At 46.8% G+C, this 10,400-nt stretch overlaps 1 protein-coding gene across 1 annotated transcript; it reads right to left on the minus strand.

Annotated features, from left to right (window-relative positions):
- Positions 1 to 4,868: 4,868 nt before the first annotated feature.
- LOC112244795 (acidic mammalian chitinase-like) lies at positions 4,869 to 8,729 on the minus strand. Its single transcript, XM_042305893.1, has 11 exons — positions 8,634 to 8,729; positions 8,175 to 8,204; positions 7,835 to 8,036; positions 7,394 to 7,450; positions 7,142 to 7,307; positions 6,726 to 6,850; positions 6,461 to 6,584; positions 6,116 to 6,301; positions 5,777 to 5,899; positions 5,325 to 5,463; positions 4,869 to 5,167 (listed from the first exon to the last, which is right to left on the minus strand). Exons 1-11 carry the CDS (start codon positions 8,671 to 8,673, stop codon positions 4,884 to 4,886), a joined length of 1,476 nt encoding a protein of 491 aa, XP_042161827.1. The 5' UTR covers positions 8,674 to 8,729; the 3' UTR covers positions 4,869 to 4,883.
- Positions 8,730 to 10,400: the final 1,671 nt, after the last annotated feature.

A 10,400-nucleotide genomic window follows, 5' to 3' on the forward strand; every position in this document is an offset into this window, starting at 1 on the left:
AGTCAAGAAACCAGGTGCCAAAAGCATACCACCCTACATCCCATTGCTGGCTTGCCTCTGAAACTAAGCAGGGTTGGTCCTGATTGGTCCCTGGATAGGGGACCAGACACTGCTGGAAGTGCTGTAAGAGGAATGGTAGGAGGGACTTTTTCTTCTGGTTTAAAAAAATATACCAAAGCCCCAGGGCAGTGATTGGGGACATTGCCCTGTGCAGGGTGCTGCTTGTGTGGAGCGGTGTGAATTCCCTGTTACTCAGGGCAACGTATCTCCCCAGATCTTGTTTATAACACGCAAGTCCAGGATAGGATATAGCCCTTGGTTCACTCCAGACCTGACTGCCCTTGACCAGCACAAAAACATCCTGTGGCAGACTGCAATAGCATTGAATAGTCCCTGCGATATGCAACTTTTCAGGGAGGTCAGGAACCAATACACGCAGTCACTCAGGAAAGCAAAGGCTAGCTTTTTCAAGCAGAAATTCGCATCCTGTAGCTCTAACTCCAAAACATTTTGGGACACTGTAAAGTCCATGAGGAACAAGAGCACCTCCTCCCAGCTGCCCACTGCACTGAGGCTAGGTAACACTGTCACCCCTGATAAATTCATGATAATCGAAAATTTCAATAAGCATTTCTCAACGGCTGGCCATGCCTTCCTCCTGGCTACTCCAACCCCGGACAACAGCTCTGCCCCCCCCCGCAGCTACTCGCACAAGCCTCCCCAGCTTCTCCTTCACCAAAATCCATTCAGCAGTCTGAAAGAGTTGCAAAACCTGGACCCTCTCTTTCTAAAACTATCCGCCGCCATTGTTGCAACCCCTATTACCAGCATGTTCAACCTCTCTTTCGTATCGTCCGAGATCCCTAAAGATTGGAAAGCTGCCGCGGTCATCCCCCTCTTCAAAGAGGGTGACACCCTAGACCCAAACTGTTACAGACCTATATCCATCCTGCCCTGCCTATCTAAAGTCTTCGAAAGCCAAGTTAATAAACAGATCACTGACCATTTCGAATCCCACCAAACCTTCTCCGCTGTGCAATCCGGTTTCCGAGCCGGTCACGGGTACACCTCAGCCATGCTCAAGGTACTAAACGATATCATAACCGCCATGGATAAAAGACAGTACTGTGCAGCCGTCTTCATCGACCTGGCCAAGGCTTTCGACTCTGTCAATCACCGTATTCTTATTGGCAGACTCAATAGTTTAATAATTTTCTAATGACTGCCTCACCTGGTTCACCAACTACTTTGCAGACAGAGTTCAGTGTGTCAAATCGGAGGGCATGTTGTCCGAACCTCTGGCAGTCTCTATGGGGGTACCACAGGGTTCAATTCTCGGGACGATTATTTTTTCTGTATTTATCACTGATGTCGCTCTTGCTGCGGGCGATTCCCTGATCCACCTCTACACAGACGACACTTTTCTGTATACATCTGGCCCTTCCTTGGACACTGTGCTAACTAACCTCCAAATGAGCTTCAATGCAATACAATACTCCTTCCGTGGCCTCCAACTCCAGCTGAACCGAAAGAACGAATGACTAGCCAACTTGGGTAGCAATCTTAGATTCATGTCAGGACTATATCTCATGGAAGGATGAAGAAGTATGAATAAATTCATCGAAATAGTGTTTTTTATTTATCTTAATTTAACCAAGTCAGTTAAGAGCAAATTTAAATTTACAATAACGGCCTAACACGGCCAAACCCTCACTTAACCAATTGTGTGCCGCCCTATGGGACTCCTGGTTGTGACACAGCCTGGGATCGAACCCGGGTCTGTAGTGATGCCTCCAGCACTGTGATGCAGTGCCATAGTCTGCTGCATCGCTCGATCCCCGAGTTAAAATATGTCAATCATTATTTGAATATGTTGGTAACCCGACTTCGTCTTGGGCCTAACAACACCCATACCAATATATCCTCCAAACACCGGCTTCGAGGGAATGATCACTTAAATGCCACACCCCCTCGTGCTTTATTGCTCAAGTGTTAAAATTGCTTAAATTACCTGAGTTATATAAACTCTGCAAAAAAAGAAACACCTCTATTTCAGGACCCTGTCTTTCAATGATAATTCTCAAAATCCAAATAACTTCACAGATCTTCATTGTAAAGGGTTTAAACACTGTTTCCCATGCTTGTTCAACGAACTATAAACAATTAATGAACATGCACCTGTGGAACGGTCGTTAAGACACAGCTTACGGACGGTAGGCAATTAAGGTCACAGTTATGAACATTTAGGACAGTAAAGAGGCCTTTCTACTGACTCTGAAAAACACCAAAAGAAAGATGCCCAGGGTCCCTGCTCATCTGTGTGAACATGCCTTAGGCATGCTGCAAGGAGGCATGAGGATTGCGGATGTGGCCAGGGCAATAAATTGCAATGTCTGTACTGTGAGATGCCTAAGACAGCGCTACAGGGAGACAGGACGGACAGCTGATCGTCCTCGCAGTAGCAGACCATGTGTAACAACACGTGCAAAGGGACGGTACATCCGAACATCATACCTGTGGGACAGGTACAGGCTGACAACAACAGCTGCCCGAGTTACACCAGGAACACACAATCCCTCCATCAGTGCTCAGACTGTCCGCAATAGGCTGAGAGTGGCTGGACCGAGGGCTTGTGGAACTTGTTCAGTTTATGTCTCAGTTGTTGAATATTGTTATGTTCATACAAATATTTACACATGTTATGTTTGCTGAAAATACACGCAGTTGACAGTGAAATAACTTTTTTTTTGCTGAGTTTATAACAAAATATTCCACTCATTATCTGAATTTCATTCATACACATATGATGTTCTTGTCATTTGTTAACAATGCAATTAACTATCACTGGCCTAAACCCACTCTAATTCACATACCGCCCCAACAGATCCACAGATGACGTAATCAATCGCACTCTGCACTGCCCTTTCCCACCTGGACAAAAGGTACACCTATGTGAGAATGCTGTTCATTGACTACAGCTCAGCGTTCAACACCATAGTGCCAACAAAGCTCATGACTAAGCTATGGACCCTGGGACTATACACCTCCCTTTGCAACTGGATCCTGGACTTCCAGATTTGACACCCCCAGGTGGTAAGGGTGGTAAGGGAAGCCAAAAACACATCTTCCATGCTGATCCTCAACACTTGGTCCCCTCAGGGTTGCATGCTTAGTTCCCTCCTGTACTTCCTGTTCACCTACGACTGAGTGGCCAAACACGACTCCAATGCCATCATTAATTTTGCTGACGACACAACAGTGGTAGGCCTGATAACTGACAACGATGAGACAGCCTATAAGTAGGAAGTCAGAGACCTGGCAGTGTAGTGCCAGGACAACCACCTCTCCCTCAATTTGAGCAAGACAAAGGAGCTGATCATGGACTACAGGAAAAGGCAGACCGAACAGGCCCCCATTAACATTGATGGGGCTGTAGTGGAGCGGGTTGAGAGTTTCAAGTTTCTTGGTGTCCACATCACCAACAAACTATCATGGTCCAAACACAGCAGGACAGTCGTGGAGAAGGCATGTCAATGCCTGTCCCCTCTCAGGAGACCGAAACCAAGACAGTCGTGAAGAGGGAGCGACAACACATTTTCCCCCTCAGGAGATTTGGAATAGGTCCCCAGATCCTCAAAAAAGTTCTACAGCTGCACCATCGAGAGCATCTTGACCGGTTGCATCACTGCCTGGTATGGCAACTGCTCGGCTATTTGACCGTAATGCGCTACTGAGGGTAGTGCGTACATCCCAGTACATCACTGGGGTAAAGCTTTCTGCCATCCAGGACCTGTATACTAGGCGGTGTCAGAGAAAAGCCCAAGAAATTGTCAAAGACTCCAGCCACCCTAGTCATAGACTGTTCTCTCTGCTACCGCATGGCAAGCGGTACTGGAGCACCAAGTCTAGGTCCAAAAGGTTCTTTAACAGCTTCTACCCCCAAGCCATAAGACTGCTGAACAATTAACCAAATGGCCACCATGGACTATTTACATTGACCCCCCTTAACCCCTACCTACATGAGCAAATTATCTTGACAGTACCAGTAACCAGTACGTACCCCTGCAAATTGACTCGGTACCGGTACCCCTTTATATAGTCTCGTTATTATTTTATTGTGTTACTTTTTATAAATATTTTCTTCACTCTTTCTTGAACTGCATTGTTGGTTAAGGGCTTGTAAATTATCATTTCACTGTAAGGTCTACCTACAGCTGTTGTATTCGGCGCATGTGACCAAGAGTTTGATTTGATTTGAAATAAAACAATGTGCATGTCAAGTTATATTCAAATTCTGTAAAGAAAATAACATTTACTATATATTCTTTCTTTTCAGCATTTCAAAAAGAACCGTTTTGAAATGTGTGTCTTGTATTTTTGAATTTGGATGAAATGGTAGTTAAAAAGACAAATGGTGAGCCTATCGTTATGTCATGTTAATGATGAGTCAATCTAACCTCTGTGTGCTTTATACCGTGTCTGTCAGCCTGGAAAAGTTTGACTGCAGTAAAGGACTTATATTTTACTGCGATTCTCTGTGGTGGAATGAATTGTATAAAAACTAAACTGACAAAAGGTGTTTGAGGGAATCAGTTTGAGAACGGCGAGGAGCAGAATTGCTAATCTTGTTCAGATAATGACTAGCTATGTGGGATAAAAGGTGATTCTGCTCAAAGTGCAATGAAGTTGACCTCAAACCCACACAGAGCGGAATAAATAAAATTTCTGAGACAGCAGGATGCATTCATATGTTGGGAGTTTATTAGAGTGGATTTGCCATGTTACATGGAGCTGATGTTAGAATAGGACATGACAACAGTGGCCCTAGCAACCACATAACCTTCAGACCCAGCTCCTTCATTAATAAGGGGAACTATGGTTTCTTAGGCCCAGTTGCAGCACTTGCAGCTGGCGTCGAACACAAGGCCGGCAGCACACTGCTGGTCGTATGTCTTGCCCTGGCTACAATTGTAGAAGTGGTTGGAATTGGTGGGGTCAGGGTATATTCCGTCAGCCTTCCCGGCGCAGAAGCCAGATCCGCTGCTACTACTGCCACCGCCACTGCTGCCACCGCTGCTGCTGCCACCTTGACCGCCGGGCTGTGGGGGGTTAAGTGGGTGCTGGGTAGGGGTCACTGGGGCGATGGGGACCGTACGGGCGGCACAAGCTGGGAGAGATGGAGGACATAGGAGTGGGGGAAGGGGTTTGAGATAATTTGAGATAATTTCAACTACATTTCTACTACTATTTGAGAGAGTGATAGAGAGGATTGCTGTTGAATGTTTGTGTGTGCATGCAGGCATGCATGTGTCTGTGTCACTCACCGGCTCCGGTTCCCAGTCCAGACTTGAGGGTGTTGATCAGTGGGTATCTGCCCTGTCCACAGAAGGTTCCAGAGAAGTCATCCAGATCCAGACTCCACACCATGGCTCCTCCGAAGCCAGTGTTCTTCAGCCACTCGATCTGTAAGGGAAACAGAGAGGGGAGAGGAGAGTTTACTTAACAGGGGTGAAATTGGATAAATATGTATAGGTGATAGAACTTCATCATTTGTCCTATGTTGCTCACTTGGTAGGGAATGGAGCTTTCAATGACTGGGGTCTCGCTGGGGTCAGCTATAACAAAATGTATGCACTCACTACTGTAAATCACGAAGATAAAAGCTACTGTTTAATTCCATATATTATAAGGATTATTGTAACAGAGTAGGATGCTACGCCATTACCCCCTAGTTATATCTTTCCTCCAACAGACAAACACCCCCACAAACACAGACCTTGTCCTGGTAACTCTTGACGTTGTCATATCCAACCCAGATGTTCTGCTGGGTGTAGGCATAGGGCACCATCTGGGCAGAGTCCCAGGCCTGGGTAGCTCCCTGCTTCAGTAAGGTGCAGATCTAATGACACACACACACACAATTACGTTAGGGTTGCAAGTTGCATGATTCAGGAAGCTGCAGATGTAATCACTCAAAAACATACACGGGGTTTGCGTCCAAAATGACACCCTGTTCCCCAGGACAATACCTTTGACAAGAGCACACAAGTAGTGCACTGTGTAGGGATTGGAATAGGGTGTAATTTCGGACCTATCTTAATCCTGTGTCAATTACCTCATAGTAGGCCAGGAAGCCAGACTGTCTGGTGAATGGTCCGGCCGGGCCGGGGCCATTGGCGGGAGCACCCACTCCAGTGTTAGAGCCACTGGCCAGCTGGAAAGTGTGGCCGTAGGTGGGGAATCCAACCAGGAGCTTCTCAGCGGGGGCACCACTGCTCTTCCAGTACTTCATAGCATAGTCCTGAGAACACACACAGTATGTGGTAGTGAGAACACTGGAGAGAGAATAATTATTAAGAAATGTGCTACTCCCTCTCAGCTCAAAACTAAATAGGCAGGAAGAGATAGGTGAGCAGAGGAAGAGAGAGAGGAAGAGATGGGCACGGAGAGAGAGACTCACCACATCGAAGTAGATGTAATCTCCCTGATCAGCTGGTCCTCTGTAGAGAGGGCTGTTTTCTCCAGTGTTGTGTTCCCAAGATCCATGAAAGTCATAGGTCATCACATGCAGGTAGTCCAACACCCTGAGAGGGAGAGGGAGAAAAGGGAGGGAGAAAGAGAGTTTCCAATATGCCAAGAAGTATTTGATAGATCATGCATGTTTCAATGTACAAATTTTTCCCAAGAAATAATGTATGAATGAGATCCAGTGTGTATGTACTAACGATCCAATCTCGGCGATCTGGTATCCGGAGTCGATGGTTCCCTTTCCGGCAGAAACAGCTGCAGTCAGCATCAGACGAGGACGGTTGGTGTTCTTTCCTTCAGCCTCAAAGGCAGCCATCAGCTCCTAGAGGGAGACAGTGCACAGAGGGATGTTTGTGTTCATGTGGGTGTTCAAGCGTTCATTCTTGTCTGTGTGTTCATTTGTGTGTGCATGAGCTATTTTGTTTGTGTGTGTGTGTGTGTCTGTATGTGTGATTGTTCATTCTATTTGTGTTGTGTGTGTGTGTGTGTCTGTATGTGTGATTGTTCATTGTGTGTGTGTGTGTGTGTGTGTGTGTGTGTGTGTGTGTGTGTGTGTGTGTGTGTGTGTGTGTGTGTGTGTGTGTGTGCATGTGTATGGGTGTTTGAGTCTAACCTGCAGCAAGGTGGTGAATCTGGCCTTGTCTGCGGGTGGGGAGCCTCTGGATCCGGGATACTCCCAGTCAATGTCCAGGCCGTCAAACTGGTACTGTCTCAGGAACTTGATAACGCTGCTGATGAACGTCTGGCGGTTGGCTGCACTGGACACCATTGCTGTGAACCTGGGTACACACACACACAGCTCAGACACAGGGTGTGTGTGTAAATGTGTGTGTGCACTTGCATGTTTATATGCATCTCCACTTACGGCTGAGTGCCAAAATTCCATCCTCCAATGGCCAGCAGAGTCTTCAGGTTGCTGTTCCTGTTACCAAATACAAGACTTAGGGTTATTACTGGCTTAGGCGTGCATGTGTGTACCACGGGAGGCTGCTGAGGGGAAGAAAGCTCCTAAAAATATCTGGGATGGTGGAAATGGAATGCCATCAGACACATAGAAACAATGTGTTTCACATATTTGATACCATTCCACTAATTCTGCTCCAGCCCTTACCACGAGCCCGTCCTCCACACTTAAGGTGCCACAAACCTCCTGTGGTGTGTACATGCCTGAATGAGAAAGTGTTTGCCTGCATTTGTCTATGTGTGTGCGTGCATGCATGCATGCATGCGTATGTGCATGTGTGCATGCCTGCTTGAGTGTGTGTTTGTGTGTGAGTGTTTGTGCATGTGTGTGTCTCTCTCTCACTGGTTCTTGAGAGCCTGGAACTGTCCGTAGAGTTTCTCATCATCCCATTCATAGGTCTTGATCTCATTGTTGGCCATGCCGGCAAAGGCATAGATCAGATGGTCACAGAGACAGGGGTCCACGTTGGTGGGGAAATACTTACCTGCTCCTGGCCGGTACTGGCCCCAGTTAGTGAAATAACAGGATAGGATGTAGGAGGATCCTATGGAAGGAGAGTAGTAATGTTAGAGTTTGGAGTTTTAGTCATGGCTGTCATGCTCTGTAAGTTGAGTTATTGTTCTCTGATTGGCTACTTACCTAGATGCTGGCTAAATGTAAATTAAATGTACTTAAAACTTACCTAGCTGTGCATGCAGCAGGAGAGCCAGTCCTAGAGAGAGAGAAAAGGAGAATGGTGAGAGAAAGCCAGAGAGACAGAAGTAAAGAAAGGAGAAAGACAAAGGGAGAGATTTTATGTTACATTAAACTTTTTAAAAAGTCAACATAATTCAGAACTGTAATGATCATGATATAAAGTGCAGTTCTTCCCCTCAGACATGAATATAAATGGGTCATGGCGCTGGCAACCTCAGTCCTTAGAAACAGACATTGAACACAGTAGCATTGACAAAATGCATAGCTAGAGGACATTCGTCAGTGGCCAATTCTCTCCACAGGGAGCCAAAGCCTTAGCATAGAGCATAGTATGTCTGAATGTTGCTAAGTTTCATTACAATTAAAATGTAAATGAAAGGTTTGAAAGAAAGATAGACCAATAGTACAGTTATACGCTAAGTAAGCCAAAATAAATTCCACTTACCAACGCAGATGAGTAGTTTGCCCATGGTTGCTCTGTACATTGCTCCATGGGCTGCTGAACCCTTTTATACTCTCAACGACCACTCCTATCTCACTTATATCTCTAGGACTTTCCCATTCTTCAGCAAAAGTCAATCAGCCTCAGTCACTTGTTTGAACATGGGTTTCCACTGCCTTAACAAAAACACTGATAAACTTCATATGTCCTTGTTTTAAGACATGATAAGCTGACAATGAAAAAAGCAAGTCTGTTTTGGGTTGTAATCATTTGGTGAAACTGACACTGAAATTGATCATTTGGTGAAACCATAGAGATGGGTGCATTAGTCACCCCTTCAGTACAGCCCCTACAACTAGCCCCTGCACCCTAGCTAGCACCTTTCTCCTACCACCAAACCCCCTATATACTTGTGGAGATTGCTTATTGTTCCTCTATATATTTTTATATGTATATATTCTTATTCCAATCCTTTACTTAGATGTATGTGTATTAGGTAGTTGTTGTGGAATTGTTAGATAACTTGTTAGATATTGCTGCACTGTCAGAAATAAAAGCATTTTGCTACACTGACAATAACAAATGCTAACCATTTGTATGCCAGGACCTCCCTCCTCTCCGGAGCTGCCAGTCATCATAGAGCAGCCAGAGCTGTCAGTCTGCAAGGAGCTGCCAGTCCACAAGGAGCTGCCAGTCTGCAAGGAGCCGCCAGTGCTGCCAGTCTGCAAGAAGCCGCCAGTGCTGCCAGTCTGCAAGAAGCCGCCAGAGCCACCAGTCAGCATGGAGCAGCCAGAGCCGCCAGTCAGCATGGAGCAGCCAGAGCCGCCAGTCAGCATGGAGCAGCCAGAGCCGCCAGTCAGCATTGAGCAGCCAGAGCCGCCAGTCTGCCAGGATCCGCCAGAGTCGTCAGTCAGCCAGGATCCGCCATTCAGCCAGCTGCCAGTCAGCCAGGATCTGCCAGAGCTGCCAGTCAGCCAGGATCTGCCAGAACCACCAGTCAGCCAGGATCTGCCAGTGCCATTAACCTGCCTGAGCTTCCTCTCAGTGCTGAGCTTCCTCTCAGTGCTGAGCTACCCCTCAGTCCCGAGCTACCCCTCAGTCCCGAGCTACCCCTCAGTCCCGAGCTGCCCCTCAGTCCCGAGCTGCCCCTCAGTCCAGTGGGGCCCTTGGTTAGGGTTACTAGGCCAAGGTCGGCAGCGAGGGTCGCCAATCTAAGGACGCGATGTAGGCGGACTGAGACTTTGTTGGAGTGGGGTCCACGTCCCGCGCTGGAGCCGCCACCGTGGACAGACGCCCACCCGGACCCTCCCCTATGGGTTTAGGGGTGCGGCCAGGAGTCCGCACCTTGGGGGGAGGGGGGGTTCTGTCAGGCCCTGGTCTTAGTATTTTGTGTGTTCTTTATTATTTTGATCAGGCCAGGGTGTGACATGGTTTATTTTATGTGGTGTGTTTTGTCTAGGGGTTTGTTGTAGGTTATGGGATAGTGGTTAGTGGGGTTGTCTAGATTAGTCTATGGCTGCCTGGAGTGGTTCTCAATCAGAGGCAGTTGTTTATCGTTGTCTCTGATTGGGAACAATATTTAGGCAGCCATATTCTTTGAGTGGTTCGTGGGTGATTGTTCCTATCTCCTGTGTCAGTATTTGTACCACACGGGACTGTTTCGGGTTTTCACGTTTCTTGTTTTTGTAGTTTATTCATGTATAATTTCTTTATTAAAGACCCATGAATTATCACCACGCTGCATTTTGGTCCGCCTCTCCTTCAACGGAA

The sequence above is a fragment of the Oncorhynchus tshawytscha genome, linkage group LG02, assembly GCF_018296145.1.
Source record: "Oncorhynchus tshawytscha isolate Ot180627B linkage group LG02, Otsh_v2.0, whole genome shotgun sequence".
Classification (NCBI taxonomy): Eukaryota; Metazoa; Chordata; class Actinopteri; order Salmoniformes; family Salmonidae; genus Oncorhynchus; species Oncorhynchus tshawytscha.

Excerpts from the sequence above, each read along its gene's own strand:
- LOC112244795 (XM_042305893.1), bottom strand. The coding sequence starts at position 8,673 with ATGTACAGAGCAACCATGGGCAAACTACTCATCTGCGTTG. Across the intron at positions 7,308-7,393 it reads TGGAATTTTGGCACTCAGCC|GTTCACAGCAATGGTGTCCA; the intron begins GTAAGTGGAGAT and ends GTGTGTACCCAG. Across the intron at positions 5,168-5,324 it reads TGGACTGGGAACCGGAGCCG|CTTGTGCCGCCCGTACGGTC; the intron begins GTGAGTGACACA and ends CATCTCTCCCAG.